General features: G+C 35.0%; 2 protein-coding genes across 2 annotated transcripts; one reads left to right on the top strand and one right to left on the bottom strand.

Annotated features, from left to right (window-relative positions):
* Window positions 1–6,832: 6,832 nt before the first annotated feature.
* On the bottom strand, window positions 6,833–7,318 carry LOC142606442 (uncharacterized). The gene has a single exon (XM_075777792.1). The coding sequence runs from the start codon at window positions 7,316–7,318 to the stop codon at window positions 6,833–6,835; it is 486 nt and encodes a 161-aa protein (XP_075633907.1).
* A 3,374-nt stretch (window positions 7,319–10,692) lies between these two features.
* LOC142608406 (uncharacterized) lies at window positions 10,693–17,462 on the top strand. Its single transcript, XM_075780180.1, has 11 exons — window positions 10,693–11,061; window positions 11,157–11,241; window positions 12,275–12,344; window positions 13,131–13,191; window positions 13,272–13,325; window positions 13,685–13,841; window positions 13,924–14,020; window positions 14,279–14,388; window positions 15,060–15,166; window positions 16,987–17,097; window positions 17,196–17,462. Exons 1-11 carry the CDS (start codon window positions 10,873–10,875, stop codon window positions 17,310–17,312), a joined length of 1,158 nt encoding a protein of 385 aa, XP_075636295.1. The 5' UTR covers window positions 10,693–10,872; the 3' UTR covers window positions 17,313–17,462.
* The last annotated feature ends 296 nt before the right edge of the window (window positions 17,463–17,758 follow it).

Raw genomic sequence — 17,758 nt, 5'->3', positions numbered from 1 at the left:
TAACAGTAGGATGACACGATTAAGGGGTTGTTTGGTAATGTTATTCTAGTAATGTTATTTTTATTTTTTGGAAATACATGTAGGTGAAAAGGTGTGTAGAAATAGTATAATGTTACTTAAAAACTAAAAACATATGTTTAAACACATGTACCAGACTAAGTGATAAACTCCTTCTCAATATCACACCTTACTGATGTGGAACGACTCAACAACACTGAGTATCTTTTTTTTTTTAGAAACACACACACACATATATATAGGGGAAGATGATAAGATAAGAGAATACACTCACACGCTAACACCAAAATTGCATGCGGCAGTTAGTATCGCGGAGCAAGTGATAAACCCTTTCTCAACTGCTGCATGCAATTTTGGTATTGGTATGTGACTATATTCCCTTATCTCATCCCTCTTCCCCTATATGTGTGTGTGTGTGTGTGTGTGTTTCTAAAAAAAAAAAAAACACATGTACCAAATGAGCCCTAATTTTTTTTTTTAAAACTTATAACGTAAAATAATTGGTACAACATGAATACAAATAACCCCCTAAATAAAATATCTACTTCTTATATTAATAGACATCAATTTTTTGACAAGAATTTTGTAGTTGAACTTATTTATGTTTTTTCGGTGATTTTGACAAAAGTCTTGTAGTTTAACTCTTTTTCACTTTTTGGTGTGTGTATCACAAATATCAAAATTATTGAAAAAAAAAAAGGTTATCTTTTTTTTTTTGGGGTGGTCTATTACTATTTTCCAAATATTTGCTAGTGAATAAATTACTACTCATGGTCATCATGGGCAGTTATAATAGATTATGATGGAATTAATAATCGAATTCCCTCTTTGTTTTTGTCAATAAAACTTAGGACATGTTTAAAACTATTATTCTATTGTTTTCTTAATGTTTTTGTTATAGGAAATATTTCTTATCTAAAAATCTGTGAAAATAGTTCCTTAAACACACACACACACACACACACATATATATATATATATATATATATATATGGAGGTACTATTTTTGAACAAAGGTCAAAGGAACATATTATTAATTAAAAAAAAAATTTGGTTAAAGTTATAAATAATTTCACTTTATAGATTTAAGTTCTAAGCTAGATCTACAATAAAATATAATTTTATAAATAAGGATATATTATAAAATTTGAATGAAATGTGATTCCAGTCCACCAACTTATCATGTCCTACAAAATTGTGGATTATACATATTTATGGTTTTATTCCTATGTTATCACCAAGTAGATAATCATTCCATTACTATTTTTTATACTTTTGTAATAATTATTTTTATTTTTATGCAATCACCTTTGTGCTGTACCAAACGTGGCCTTGCTCATTAAGCTTGGATTGATTTAATAATTTCCTCTAAGATACCATTATGAAGAAGGATATAATATGTTTTGTATCCTTCTCTCTATTTGGCTGAAGTTTGAAGGAATTCAAAAGTGTCACTAGGCAAAATGAACACTGACATTATGGTGTTTTATGTGATCATATGAGATTTTAGTGACATAATTTCTTGACTTTTGATCTCCATAATTTAGAATGAAAGACATTTACGCGATAGGGATGAATTATAAGTTGATCCAAAATCATAGAAAATGTAAAATTATTACTAACTAATTTGAAAATTTCAGGTTCAATTAATAAATGGCCCTCTTTTTGTTTCCTTAGGTGGTGGTTCCTCTCCTCTCTTCCCTTTTCTTAAGCAGGTGAAAAAAGGGGTTAGATGGCCCAATTTGATTACTTGAATCTCAAATTGTAACAAACCCATATTATCTACATCTAATGGTCCCATTAAGCTTTATTCCATTTGTGACTAATTCTGTAGCTGGTGGAAGATACATTGAACTGAGATGGGGGGAATATGTTTAAAAATTTGATGAAAGAAACGGATAGACCTAATTGTTCTTATTCTTGACAATTGACATGCTAAACTAATGGCATTGCTATAATCTCAAGGCAATAAGCCTTGTTTGAATAAAAATCACCGGTCCCATTTTGCATATTTTACTCTATACTCTACTAATAACAATTTCTCATATTATTTTGTTTGTTATTTTATTTTATTTTTGATATTAGGACATAATATTTTTATTTGCTTAATTTAATGTCATAATTGCAAGTCACATTACTATTGGATCTCAACTAGTACCTCAAAGTGTCACCAATGAAGAAGTGTAGGGTTCAAATTCTCATTTCTTCATAATTGTAACTATAGAACTATTAAAAAAGTTTTACAATCATGCACCTACATGCATGATAATTTATTTTAGAGTTTTTCCTTAAAAGTTTCAAGTTCCAAGTTACAACTATAAAGAGTCTTTTAAAGCTCCTTAGGGAAATTATCAAACATTTAACAATTTCAATTAAAAGAATTTTAAGTATCTGTTTGGTATCTCATATTGAAACTGCACTTGTTTTAAAGCACATAGTTTTTGAAATCTCAATTTTGTTTTTAGGTGCATTTGTTTTAAACATTTCATTTTGAAAAAAAAAAAAGAAGGAAAAAAAGAAAGAAAGGAAAAAGGACAAACCACAACTTGAACCAAATGGGCACTTAATCCCTTTAAATCACTTTGAGACCCCTTCAAAAGTAAAAAACCAAACATGCTCGTAGTCTTCATTATCAAATAATTAGGACTCACAAAGGCACACTGATTCAGAACGAATGGATGCATGCATGATTTTTAGGTTGTGGGCTTATTTACCAAAAAAGAAGAAGAAGAGGTTGTGGGACTCACAAAGGCACATTGAATCAAAACGAATGGATGCATGGTTTTTAAGGTTGTGGGGCTATATACCAAATAATAATAAAAAGTTGTGGGGTTGGCCATACAACTAGCTTGCCCTCTGGTTTTGATTTTGGGAAATGAGACTTAAGTGAGGTAGAGACCAATGGTCTCTTTGCATTATTATTCTATTAGCTTGTAACATTATGTATATGCATGGATACACTTAAAGATTTACAATAAGTTGTATAATATAATTCCTATATATATAATTTAAATACTATTGATAGCCTTTTTTATATTTTATTAACTTTTTAAAAAATTTTGTAAGGATATTATTGGTATAAAATGTAAGCTGTTCATTTTTTTTTTTAATTATTGTGAAGCACTTTTTTTTTTATGATTCATTTATTCTTTACTCTTTGGTTTTTGTACTTAATAATTCACTTAAATGAATATTTATGCCGTGGTCTCACATTTGATTCAAAAATTAAGTAATAAAACTCTTTAAGAATAAATAATTTACGACACATGGCACAAAATTAAAATTTTAATTTGGAATTTTAATTTAAATTTCTCTTAACTTCACTTATTATTATTATATATACAGATATATAAATTACAATAGTAGGATCCTCTGTTTAGCAACTTTTTTTTTTAACCATTGAATAAAAAAGAGGTTTTTTGTATGAATTTATGGACCTCATGTTATGTGACGGCAATAAGTAATAATATAATATCACATGTACTACTGGAGCTTTATTGAAACTATTACTCAAACTGCTCATCAAATAAAATAAGAATTTTAGGAACGTATGTCCTAGGGCACACTATTATATACCATTTTTTAAAAAAGTTTTATCCAAAATTAAAAAAGTTGATAAATTTTTTTCCAAAAATGAATTTGTTAAAACGGACCCATAAAACAATTAAAAAAAACGGACCCAAATCACACCGGCTTATCTTTCGGTTTAGCATCCGTGAGACAGTGAGAGTGCCCTTCATAGAAAGCAATAGCATGACTTTTTTGCGTGAACAGAAACCTGGTCGAGCGTGACAATTACATATAATACAAAGTCAGGGCTACCTCCATGCTTTACAGCTAAAAAAATAAGAGTTAAAAACTTAAATACAAACGTGCATTGCTTTTCCTTTAACAAAAGAAAAGTACCTTTTTGCTCTACCATCTGTCAGTGCCTACAGAATAACAGTGATTAGTACCAATCACTCATAACTGCATCAATGGACACCTGTCTCAAAGGAATATATGTTGGCCTCACTGACAAATTTTATTACTCTGTAATTTCCCGCAGGATGTTTAACTCTGTTTCTCCTGTGTCCATTTTTCTCTATTTCTGGCTATAACCCTTCGAGTCTTTTGGTTAAATATTGGTAAAAATAAAATTTTTTGGGGTTATAGTCACTGTTCGAAGTTATTTGGAAAAATGAGGAGAGAGAGTGAATTTCGGCAACAGTTGGGGTTATAGTCACTGTTCGAAGAAAAGTATGAGAGAGAAAATCCAAACTGAGGAGAGAGAAATTTTGAGAATTTCGGCAACAGTGTTGCCGAAATTCCTTCTGCCCAAACCCTGCCCGCTTCACTGAGTGCCCATGCGCGTGAGTGCCAAAAGGAAAAAATAAAAAAGGTTTGTGGCAATCCCATTGCCGAAAATGGAGGGAAAAGAAAAAAAAAAAAAAAAAAGAGAATTACAGCAATGGGATTGCCGAAATAGGGGGGAAAGAAAAAGAAAAAAAAAAGTGGCCATGTAGTGCCGAAATAGGAAAAAAAAAAAAAAGGAAAATTGGCAATGGGGTTGCCGAATAGGGGAAAAAAAAAAAGGAAAATTGGCAATGGGTTGCCGAAATAGGGGGAAAGAAAGAAAAAAAAAAAAAAAAAAAAGGAAAATTGGCAATGGGGTTGCCGAAATAGGGGGGAAAGAAAAAAAAAAAAAAAAAGGAAAATTGGCAATGGGGTTGCCGAAATAGGGGGGAAAAAAAAAATTGGCAATGCGGTTGCCGAAATAGGGGGGAAAGGAAAAAAAAAAAAAAAAAGAAGGAAAATTGGCAATGGGGTTGCCGAAATAGGGGGAGAAAATAAAAAAAAAAAAAAGGTGGCCATGTAGTGCCACATTTGTTTTTTTTCTTTCCCCCTATTTCGGCAATCCCATTGCCACATTTCCTCTTTTTTTTTTTTTTTTTTTTCCTATTTCGGCATGGCCAAATTTTTTTTTTTTTTTTTTTTTTTTTTTCTTTCCCCCCTATTTCGGCAACCCCATTGCCAATTTTCCTTTTTTTTTTTTTTTTCCTATTTCGGCACTACATGGCCACCTTTTCTTTTTTGTTTTCCCCTATTTCGGCAACCCATTGCGAATTTTCCTTTTTTTTTTTCTTCCTATTTCGGCACTACATGGCCACTTTTTTTTTTTTTTTCTTTTTCTTTCCCCCTATTTCGACAATCCCATTGCTGTAATTCTCTTTTTTTTTTTTTTTTTTTTCTTTTCCCTCCATTTTCGGCAATGGGATTGCCACAAACTTTTTTTTATTTTTTCCTTTTGGCACTCACGCGCATGGGCACTCAGTGAAGCGGGCAGGGTTTGGGCAGAAGGAATTTCGGCAACACTGTTGCCGAAATTCTCAAAATTTCTCTCTCCTCAATTTGGATTTTCTCTCTCATACTTTTCTTCGAATTTCGGCAACACTGTTGCCGAAATTCACTCTCTCTCCTTATTTCCCAAATAACTTCGAACAGTGACTATAACCCCAAAAAACTTCATTTTTACCAATATTTACCCAAAAGACTCATAATCCTTCTCTTATCTTTTATTCTCTCTGCATTATTATTATTATTATTGTGGTTTCTGGATTGTGGATGCATTGTGTCTAGTTTGGACTTATGCACAAGTTGGTCATTGCATTTGCAGATTAAAGAGAAGGAAATAGATGCAATGACCAACTTGTGCATCTGTAGGTTTTTATATGCAAATCAAGAAAAGGAAATAGATATCAGAGTTTCAATTAATTCAATTATAAAGTTTTATAATTTATCTACTATTCCCCTAACATGATTCTAAGTAAGAAAAAAAAAAGAACAAATAGGCTAGACGAGTCAAATAGGAACATTGCAAAATCCAAATCCTAATTTTTAATTTTGAATTCTTTTTTTTAGATAACCTTTAATTTTGAATTCTAAATATATATAGGTAAAGTACAAAACACAATAATTTATATTTAAAAATATATATATAACTTGAATAGCTTAAAAAAGAGTCAAATAACACATTTGCCATTTTTTTTGAGGGACTATCGGCCACAACAACAAACAAAACTTTAATTCCAAAAGTTTGGGATTAGTTATGAATCTAAGAATCTTCGCACAGATTAGTTAGAGTCAATCATATATATATATATATATATATATATATATATATATATATATATATATATATATATATTCTTTTATTCTACTCAATCTAAAATCACATTTTCTTTTACTTTCTTAATGATTTTTATTACTTCTATTAATATTTTGCGTTCCAAAATAGGGCTGCTGGGCCTAAGGTGAGTTTGGGCTTACAATGTATTTGTATGGTGGGCTTTTGGATTTCCTATCATGGGTGGCGCTATGCTCGGCTGCCTCGTTTCCTTATTCCCCGTCTCCATTAGAAACTCCTTCAAATGTCCCGCCTTCACCAACTGTTCCAGGTGATCTTTCAACACCCTACACTGCTCGGTGGTGTGCCCTTTATCTCTGTGATAGGTGCAATACAAATTTTGGTTTCTCCTCGACGGGTCGCCCGCCATCCTGTTCAGCCGCTTAAAATACGACTCTTTTTTTATCCTATCAATGATGTAGTGCACGGGCTCCTTGAACGTCGCATTGACTCCCCCAGTCGCCGGGCCGAGCTCTTGAATTCTCAAACCCTTCCTGTGTCTCGGGTTGAAGCCATTGTTCCGAGGATAACTGATTATCGGTTCCTTCCCCTTGGTCTGCAGCCGATCATCTTTTAAGCGCTTGTACTCCTCGATACGCCTCATCAACTGCCTCATATCCTCGGGAGGTTTTAGGGTCAACGATTCTCTCAGCCCGGATCTTCAGGTAAGCCCATCCGAAAGGTGTTCGCCGTGATCTTTTCATTACCCCCGCCGATCTTGTTATACAACTCCCAGTATCGACTGGCATAGTCGCGAAGGGTCTCTCCAGCTCCCATCTTCATTGATAGCAACGTGTCCACGGGCTGCGGCACCCGGCTGCAAGTCATGAACCGCACTCCAAACCCTTGGATCAGTTCCAAAAAACTACGGATCGAACCCTTCTTCAACCCGTTGAACCACCTCAAAGCAATGGGGCCAAGGCTCGAGGGGAAAACCTTACACATCAATGCATCGTTGTGGGAGTGTAGGGACATCATCTGAATATAGTGACTTCCATGCTCCACCGGGTTTGTCTTCCCAGTGTAGGAATTAAATGGTGGGCGTGCGAACCGGCTCGGCATAGGCGTGCTCTCGATGTCTCTAGAAAACGGAGATCGGGCAGCTTGACGTAATGCTCGGCTCATGGTATCCATGGCCGCATTACGCAGTCGCCTTGCATTGGGGGAAGTCGATTCATGGTCCGCATACTCTCGCGAACGGTCGCGGTGTCTACGAGACCCGGATTGACGAGATCCTGCCTCACGGCGACTCCCCACACTTACTAACCTTTCCCTTCGTTCTCCCTGGTCCCTTCTCCTGCGTCGACCCCGTGCTTACAACTCCAGATCTCTGACTGCCCTGCGTAGGCGTTCGAGCTCTTGATCCCTTTGCTCAAGCTCCTGGTCTCGTCTGTCAGGGCGGCTGCGGTTCGAGGCGTCGGACATTGTTCGGAGGGTTTGGTACGATCCTTCTCTGAGCCCAGATTCTCTACCTCCTCACGCTTTCTGTCCTCCAGCCTCTTTTGCCTCCTTTCTCGCCATGTAAACCCCCGCGACGACCCTCTAGTGCCGCTCTCTGCATGGCTTCTTTGTCCACTTCTAGACATCCTTACAAGCGTGCCAAGATAGCACCACAGCTACGTAGGAGATCCCCACAGACGGCGCCAATTGTGCGTTCCAAAATAGGGCTGCTGGGCCTAAGGTGAGTTTGAGCTCACAATTTATTTGTATGGTGGGCTTTTGGATTTCCTACCACAGGTGGCGCTATGCTCAGCTGCCCCGTTTCCTGAGTCTCCCCTCTTTTCTCACTAACAGTCTCCTTTCTTCCTTGGGGATGATCAATATTACTTTTTCTAGTCTTTCCACTCTGGAATTGCCAACCCCTCTAACGGGGTTCCCCTTGCCTATTTATAGTGAAGGTTAGTGGAGTGATCATCATCATTCCCCTGGTGGGTGGAATGAGACGTCCAATACCTTCTCCCTTAGGTGGAGGTTTAATGGTGAGTGGGGAAGGTGGCAGTGGCATTGGAACTGGCTCCACCGCTGGATTTGATGCTCGACAGGGACGTTCCCTAGGCAATGGAAGGGAGGTCCAATACCGTTTCGCCTAAGTGGATGTTTGGTGACGGGAGGGAGAAAACGATAATGGCGTTGGGACCAGCCCCGCTAGTAAGTTCTGTGCTCGGCAGGGGCACGCTACAGGCTGCTGCAAGCACTCCGAGCTCACACCTCTCGGACGACATGTGTGTTACCATGTGTGATCAGCGTGGGGCTCTTATACGAGTTAGTCTTCATGGGCCTCAGGGCGATTGGGCTTGACGGGGGGTGAGGCCCGTACAAATATGATTTTTAGTCTTTTTTTTTTTTTTTTCCCCTTCCCTTAACTTGGATAAACTCACTATTTCTTACTCATAAATTATTCACTCTACTTTAAATATGACTGAATCATCATAAGTGACTTCCTTTTTCATTCTTTCATCAATAGAGGCCATCTGCTAGAACAAAATATTGCTAATTATTTTTTTTAGATAATCAAAATATGGATAATGTTGTATATATGGCCCACGTCTTTTTTAAGGGCCATATGAAAAAATAAAAAAATTGGTGAATAAAAGAAGGATTTTGCTAATTAATCATTTTTGGAAATATTTTTTTGAGAATTGAAAAAGTATTGACAATTTTTTCAATTTTCAAGAAAATGTTTCTAAAAATGAATGGCTTAATGTAGGGTACACATTAACCGGATCCATAAAAGAATAATAGAAAAAATCTAACCACCTCGTTGATAGGAAAAATTATCTTATGTGATCATCCTATGGAGTGTCTCATTCTTTTGAGAAGTGCATTCCATAGGACGAGCGCATAAGATACCATCTTTTTTGATAAAGCCGTGGAGGGCTGCGCCTTTTTCTCTGGACAAAACAAAATGTGAGCTTTTATATTAGATCAATCACCAAATACCACCGTCCATAATCATTCAGGAAGCATTGTCAAGGGGACCAGTCCTATTGTATTTCCCTATTGTTTGCAGGAAGTAAACTCACATTATGCCCGTGATTTTGTTTCCCCCTGCAAAATAACGAAAGAAGTTAACCCAAAAAACGAATAGGACAAAATTCTACAGCCAGAGCTTCAGCAAAGACATCACTAATTCAAGCTTAGCTACCTACATGATTGATTTCTCGAAGCTCATTTTGTGCAAGTCATGAACTGCTACGTTAAAATTCTCTATTCACCCACTAAAATTTACAACTAACAAAATCTCTCTGGATATACTTAAAGTACCATTAACTAGTACACAGATTTCCCACCCCAAATGATGACTTTCGTATCAAGTCAAGATTACCTCTCTAAGCAACTCTTTGAGTCCCCTTCAAAAATTGCATGGGTAAGAGGCATAATTGTTTTTTTTAGAGAAAGTTTCAACTTATGACATTCATGAATACTATTTATAATTAAACTAAGACATCAATCGGTTTAAATGTAGGTAGAAATTGAACCTTAAATTTCTTATTTAACGACAAAAAACTTTACCAATTGAACTAATTAGAACCCACAAAGCCTAGTTCTTAAGTTACAATCATTGCTCACATTAGGCACGCTCACTTTAATTGACAACTGCATCAAAAAATTAAATTAAATTTATTTTAACCCATCATGTTAGAGGCTTGACCTAGCTTCCCATGTCTCTTTCTTGGCTTCATCTAGTTGATTATCTCTTTTCTAACTGATCAACACATTTTATCATATGCTTTAGTATGAAATGTATGCTCTCCCATTCCACATGCCTATATTTGTAGCACACCTGATTCCTTAGCTTCCATCCACACATGAAGCTTAACTCTACTGCTTCGAGATAAACTCCTTTTCAACTCCTCCATTTAGTTGATGATGAGGTTCTAAAGGTGGAGTTGGAGGCACTGATGCGTTTGGTTGAGCAATTATGGCTGCTGGTGATTGAGTTTTAGTCGTGTGGCTTGAATTCTGCCAATGAATGAAGATGGATGGAGAAAATACATTAGAAAATCTCTACTCACCCACTAAAATTTACCATTAACAAAGGTTGAGTTGTATAAGCTGTTGCAAAATGATATTTTGGGTTTAAAATAAGGTTTTTTTAAAAATAGTTACAAGGAGTTATTGTTGCAAAATGCCAAAATGATGTTTTGGGTTTAAAATAAGTTTTTATAAAACAAGTTATGAAAAGTTGTTATTGCGTATTTTAAGTTTTAAAAACTCACTTTTTTTTATCTCTCAAATAGCCTAACTACTAGGACTCAAAATCTCTTTTGGATGGTCAAAGTAAATTTATTTGTTATTTAATTATATATCTTTTTTAATTCAAAAGAAAGTTTAAAAGAGAATTTTAAATGTTTAACAAAAGCTTTTGAAACGAAAATAGATGGAATAGGATCACCTTGACAATAAATATCAATGTTAGGGATGAAAATGATAAAAAAAAATTATATTGTGGAGAAAAAAAACAATTAACCAAAACTTAAATAGTGAAATTAGGATCTTAAATCCGTGCGTTCAAATTACGCTCGTTAAGATTAAAAACTCCAAAAAGTCTCAAGTCAAAGTGAAAAAAAAAAAAAAAAAAAAAAAGTCCAAAGAAATCAAATAATCGTAACGAGTGTAGAATTGATTGATGAATGAATGAATGAATGGTAATTGGCAGTGATAGAATTAAAGATAGAGAGTGAGAAATGAGTGAGGCAGGGGTCCGAGCAGTGGTAGAAGGCATCCACTCGAGTCCCACGCAGGCCGTCCTCTTCCTCTCCGGCGGAGCCTCTCAGATTATAGGGTGGTTGCTGTCGGTGCCCGGAGCTTCTAATACTGTTCTCGAAACTGTCGTCCCTTATTCCCGAATGTCTATGATCCAATTACTCTCCAAGGCAAACCCCACCCACCCACCCACCCTTCTTTCTATTCTGTTCTTTCTTGTTCATTCATTGCCTCATTTTTTTTTTTTTGTTTTGTTTTGTAGTAGATTCCGAGCAAGTTTTGTAGCCAAGACACTGCTGAAGATATGGCTTTATTGGCTTATAATCGCGCCCTCAAGCTCTCTACTCCAGGTTCTTCTCTCCTCTCCATTCCACTTTCCTCATAAACAATTCTGTAGTTTTACTAATTGTGGGTTTTCAGCTTATAGTATATTTGTTGCTAGTTTTGTGCTCTCTAAGTACTAAGGGCCCATTTGGTAGAGTGTTTAAGTTTTGTTGTTTAGTTTTCAATGGTGTGGAAATACGCGTTTGAGTGTTGTAAAAATACGTGTCAGAAGTGTTCTGCAGTGCCAAGCAGCCCCTAATTGTTTTAAGAACATGGCTTGATTAACCTTTTTGAGAAAAATGCTATGTATTTTGACAGTGCATTGTCATGCCGAGCTTATTGATGCATTGTTATGATTTGCCAATAGTTATTGTAGACTTGCTAATCAAGAGTTTGAGATTGTTTTGACCCTGAAAACTTGTGGTTTGATATAATGGGAAAATCGTGGAAGCAATGCAGTTAGTGAAAGCTTAATTGTCATTTGTTTGATCTAGAGTACGTGATGCTGAAATTAGAAACCAGTCAATTATTATTGCGTGGTAGTGCTGTGATTTTGATCGATTATCCCTCTCTTTTTGCTAGTTAAATAGGGGTAGGGGAGGGGGGGGGGGGGGGGGCTTGGTGGTGTTTGAACTCCAGTGCTCAAGCACCACAAGAGGTGCAGGAACCATGGGGTTTTTCCTCGAACCCTGATTTTGATTGAATATCCTAGTTTTGGAAAAACTTTGTAAATATTGGAATACTGGTTTTATAATTTAGATTTTCAACAATAGCTATGGCTGAAGTATTTTGATTGACTTCTGCGCAATTTTTATACTAGACTATCAATACAATTGAAATTCTCAAATTTCACTCTCTATGGTTCACTATCTATGAAAGCTATACAATGATATTGTCAGCTTGACTTATTGAAAAACGAAGATATTGTCACTAATAATGTGTAGGCCTTTTTTGGATATTCCTGTCAAAACGACAAATTTAATAGATATAATAGTTATATATTTGAAATCCAGCCTTACTAATGTGATTTTGTATGGTTTCTATTTGTCCCTTCAATAGGTTCTCCAGTTCTTGGTGTGGGTTTTACTGGGTCTTTGGCTAGCTCAAGGCCGAAACTTGGGGACCACAGGTATCGTTGATCAAGATTTCAGTATTAACAAGAAAGTTGATGAACACACACATACACACAACGGCACAATTCATCTTATGAATAAGTGTTTCTTTGTAGTACTGGAATTGCATATCTTGTTCTTGATACAAACTGGTAACCTAATGCATTTACAGATTTCAGTAGCATAATAGAACTCTGGCCACCCAGGGAATAGTCTTACCATTCTGCCTTTGCCTTGTCATGGCAACTTCAAACCTAGTCTCAGTCAATTGGGTAAGGGGGGGCTGAATTGAAGGGCACTGAGCAAACCCAGAACATGAAGTCAAAGCTTAAGATCCTTTATCAATTTCTCATCAAAGGATCCAGCCAAGGGATTGATCATTAATTTTAATTGGATCCAACTGATTGATATAACTATATCATTCTACCATTGTTTTCTGGATCTAGCTACATGGTACACATTATGACTTTCAAAAAATCTTTTCCCGCTTCCCATTTATAAAGTAGTCAACATTCTGTGTTTCTCCTTTTTGTCAATTTTCGCATCAGCCCAGTTTTAGGAACTGAGAAGGATACTCTTGACTATAGATTGCAATTTGAGCTCAAAGTTAGTGAAAGACTAATGGGCTTTCAAGTTGTTTTCTGAAATTACTTTCTGTCATTTAAGCTGGATCTTGTAGTCTGCACTGTTTTGCAAGATTCCTCCTTACATAATGTTTTTCCCCCAATTTGGCTTTGTTTACCTTTATGTTTCATAATCATTTGTACTTATCAAAAAAAAAAATGTTTCATAATCATTTGCAGGTTTCACTTGTCAACAAGGACAGCTGACCGGCTTTTGGTATCTACAGTTACACTGTCAAAGGTAGTTATGGGATTGTTTTGGCTTTTATTGAATTGTATGTGTTGTTAAGTTTCTTTATATTCTTTACTTGATTAATGTAGGGTTTGCGGACTAGAGAGGAAGAAGATAAAGTTTCAAGTCATATTTTACTTAAGGTATGTGTTAAATATTAATGATTATCAAGTCTAAGCATTCAAATATATAGTTTTCGAGAATGGCTGATTGCATGTATTTCCTTTTCCAAAAAAAGGTCTAACCATTCAAATATATAATTTTTGAGAAGAGCTAATTGCTTCTATCTCCTTTGTAAAAAAATGTGTCTATTACTTTTTAAGAATTCCTGAGATTTCAAAATAAGTAGAAAAAAGGATTATTTGGCAATACAGTGCGTTCGCTTTGTTACATTGCATGTTTTGCTAATTTGACTTGCTATATCTAGAACTTAAAGTTTGCTTCTTAGGTTGCCACTTACTTTCTCTAGCATTTTAATTTTCCTTTAATATTTTGGTTACAGGCAATTGCAAATGCGTGCAGAGTTCCGGCAACATTTGATTCAGGGTTGACAGAATCTGAAGTATCTGATGAATGTGAAAAGCAATTTGATGAAGATCAAGAATTAGAGCAACTTATAAATGGGCAAATATACTTTAAAATTTATCCATTTGCAAGCGGTATTGACCTTTTGCTCATATCAACCTCAGTTAACACAGTAAATTTTATTTTTTTCAGTCAATCATGTAGCAACTTTTGCAGGCACAGATATGTCTAGTGCTGAAAGGAAGATTATACTATCTGGTTCTTTTAATCCCTTACATGATGGTCACCTCAAGCTCTTGGAAGTTGCTGCTAGGTACATTAATAATAATCTGGTAGCTTTGTTTCTGAAATGTTTGATCACTTTGAAATTTTCTCATAGACCTGTCACCTTTTGGACATTTATTTCCAGAAAGTTGCGTATCTTGCTTCAGGAAAGTAAATCTGTCCACATCAATTGTGCTATACTGCCCTTTTCTCCCTCTCTATGTGGATGTAGCACTGTGTTTGTCACCAATGCCTATTGAGAATTTATATGAAATACTTCTGATCATTTTTACTTATTTTTATGCAGCATTTGTGGTGACGCATATCCATGCTTTGAAATATCTGCAGTCAACGCAGACAAACCACCACTAACGGTATCACAAATCAAAGACCGTGTCAAGCAATTCAAAAAAGTTGGTGAGGTTGATTCTCTGTATTATTTTCCAGGTTCCATATACATATTTGATGTTAATCTATAAGATTTTGAACATTGCTTTAATTTTGGTAATGACTATTACTCGTTCTACCCCTGCATGAAACCCAACGTGTAGGTGGTTATTAGAAAAAGAAAGACAAACTAAAGTAAAACTATATAGTTGGCCATATACTGCTATAATTTTTTTCCTTTTTCCATTACTGCCAAACTAAAGCTGTAATTTCACTCAAAACTAGTTTATTAATGTTTTAATTGTCTGTGTGACTTTGACGATCTTGAACTGTAGAATATAGGATTTAGCCTGCCTTTGTCTTCTATGTGCATCAATGAAAGTTTAGAACCAACAAGCACCTTGAGACATTGTTCGTGTGTAATGTCTTAGAACCAACAAGCACCTTGAGACATTGTTCATGTGTAATGTCTTATTGATATATAAGACAGTAATTATATCCAATCAGCCTTATTTTTATGGGAATTTCATGCTCTAACAACGTGTTTTTGTTATTGGAACACAGTTTGCACTTGTGTTTGCATTTTTTTTTTTAACTAGCAAAATATTTATTAACTTTAAGCTGACTTGTAGTGTGGCATAGCAGCTTGTTATTTGATATATAACTTGCACTTGTTAATGATTTATATCTTTGAATGACAGGGAAGACAGTAATTATATCCAGTCAGCCTTATTTTTATAAGAAAGCTGAAATTTTTCCAGGCAGTGCTTTTGTAATTGGTGCTGACACAGCAGTGAGGCTAATTAATGTACGTAATTTTAATCTGAAATACTATTATTAATATCAACATCATCATCATTATATTTTAATTTCAACGAAAGTAAAGTGTAGGTTGTTGAAGCGTGTTCTCTAATATATCCATGTAGCTGTAATTTTCTAGAAAAGTACATATTTTGAATCTTGTTACCATGAAATCAATTCCTGGTGTTTGATTTTTGTATTAATGTTAATCTTGCAATTAGTCACATATCATTTGGTGCCTATGGATACTGAATCTTTGGTTCTCCAAGCTTGGCTGTGTGATATATATTCTGCTGGACATTATACTTTTGGTCTGCTATGTTTTTCCCAATGTGTTCTTTTCATTTAGAGGTAGACTGGAGTTTTGAGTATAGGAAGGTCATGAAAACAGCCTTTCCAGAATCTAAACCAATCTTAGGTGCAAAAATAGGAAGAAATGAGATATTAGATAATTCTAAACAATCATAACTTTCCTTGAATTGATTTATGGGGCATTCAACTTTTACTAGACTTGTTGTGTGTAAACAGGCCAGGCCATATAAATATTGCAGAAAATTATTAAAATTAAAGTTCATACAAGAAACTTCTTTAAACTTTCCAGAACAATCACTGCTTTATGATTTTGAAGACAAATGTTTTCTATTACCTAATGTAATGACAAAATCTGAAGATTTTCCCTTATAAGAAGGAAGAAGCATTTTAAGCCCGATAAATTTAAGAACAGAACTGACCATAGGCCCATGGCATGATAAAATTTGAGTAGCATACTTAAAAGATTGTCATCTCAAAATAACTAGGGATAGAATGTTAACCTGATCAGTCTGGTTTTGAGAGAAAGGATTTCGGTGAAAAGGAAAGAAAAGGATTAAAAAAAAAAATGCAGGTTGATATCTTCTGCTGTTTGGTAGTTTTTTTATGCAGGGAAAGTATGAATTTGTGAGGAAAATTACACCCTCTTTTAAGGGATTTGCTACACCCAAAAATGGACAGATTTGGATGAAAACCAAAATTTTTAGTGATAGATTTGTTCAATCACAAAAACTCCCTTACAATACAACTTCCTAATCAAATAAATAGGCAATAGATGATCTATTTCCTAAATATTCATCAGGAAAATCCAAATCAAAGAGTGACATTACCTAGGTTTTCCTTTCCCCATAAATAGGTCTTATCCCTTCCAGTCCTTTTGATGATCTTTCCTTAAAAACTCATAAACATTGTGTAAGCAAATTGTTTGGAAAAAAAAAAAGGAGAGAAAAAGAATAAGATTAAAATTAAATTGGTGCAGCGGTATTGTAAATGTATGTACGGATTTCCTTTTTTTTGTTCAAGCACAGTTTGTCTTATGTCTTATATGGAGCTCAGTATGTGTATGTTTCATACAATTCTTTTGTCAGATGGTGTAAAACTTAATGATTTATGTTCAAAGTTGCAAATAGAAATGCTACTGTGTCAGCCAAATCCCTTATTTATAGTTTATTTATCTTGTATTGTCCATTTGGATATAATGTGGACAGTATGCCACAAGGCCTAAAAAGGACAGGCCTCTCTTTTTTGAAAACAAGGTCCTTTGGCACACAGCTGCACGCTCTAAGGGATCCTGGCTTCACCATTACAACAAAAACAGGGTAGGCTGATTTGGCCACACTCTCTAGGGATGGTGGTTTAGAAGAAGTAATAAAACATTGAACTTTTGATATGTAGATTTTAAAGATGTCTATGTTTAGGTGTAGTTTCATTGTATATGATGCAACATATTGAGTGTGGAGCATCACATTATATGATAATTTAGCTGGTATTTATGAAATATATCTATTGCCTTTTCAGCCCAAATACTACGACGGGGACTATAAGAAAATGCTGGAGATACTCATTGGATGTAAGAAAACAGGATGCATTTTCCTTGTAGGCGGTCGTAATGTAGATGGTGCTTTCAAGGTAGGCTTGCATATGAAAGCTCGTTAAGGCTCTGATTGTATCTTGTTGATCTTATTTCCTTTGGCGAAGTTATGAATTCCATTGTGTAACACGTGCAGGTTCTTGAAGATTTTGACATTCCAGAGGAGTTAAGAGACATGTTTATATCAATACCAGCAGACAAGTTCCGCGTGGATATATCTTCCACTGATTTAAGGAAAAGTTTTGGAATGTGAATTGCTTACTCTTGACTAAACATTCTAAGCACGAATGATCGTGTCAATGCTAAAGAAAATAATCATATCCCTTTGCATGTTGAACTTATAATAATCTATGTATGTAGATAAATAGATGAATCAAATCAGAACCCGAGTTTTATTTAAAAAGCAAACATATCAGCACTTGCGAACATATCAGCACGAGAAGAATAAACATTGAATTTTCTTTCGACATATGAATGATTGAACGAGTGATCTGAACAATATGTTAGGAATTCCCCTCCTTTTTTTTAGCACATCAAACAATAATATATTGGATTTGTAAATTTGTATGTAATTTCAGTTATAATCCAACCCAAGGTAACTGACATCTTCTGCATAGTATTTGAAAATGGGGTAAAATGCAAAATAGATTCTCTAAATTTCTTTAGATTTCATTTCAGTCCTCTAACTTTCAAATTTAT

This window comes from Castanea sativa, chromosome 8 (genome assembly GCF_040712315.1).
Source record: "Castanea sativa cultivar Marrone di Chiusa Pesio chromosome 8, ASM4071231v1".
Taxonomy (NCBI): domain Eukaryota; kingdom Viridiplantae; phylum Streptophyta; class Magnoliopsida; order Fagales; family Fagaceae; genus Castanea; species Castanea sativa.
The sequence above is the reverse complement of the archived record's forward strand: the minus strand, read 5'-3'. Positions and strand labels throughout refer to the sequence as shown.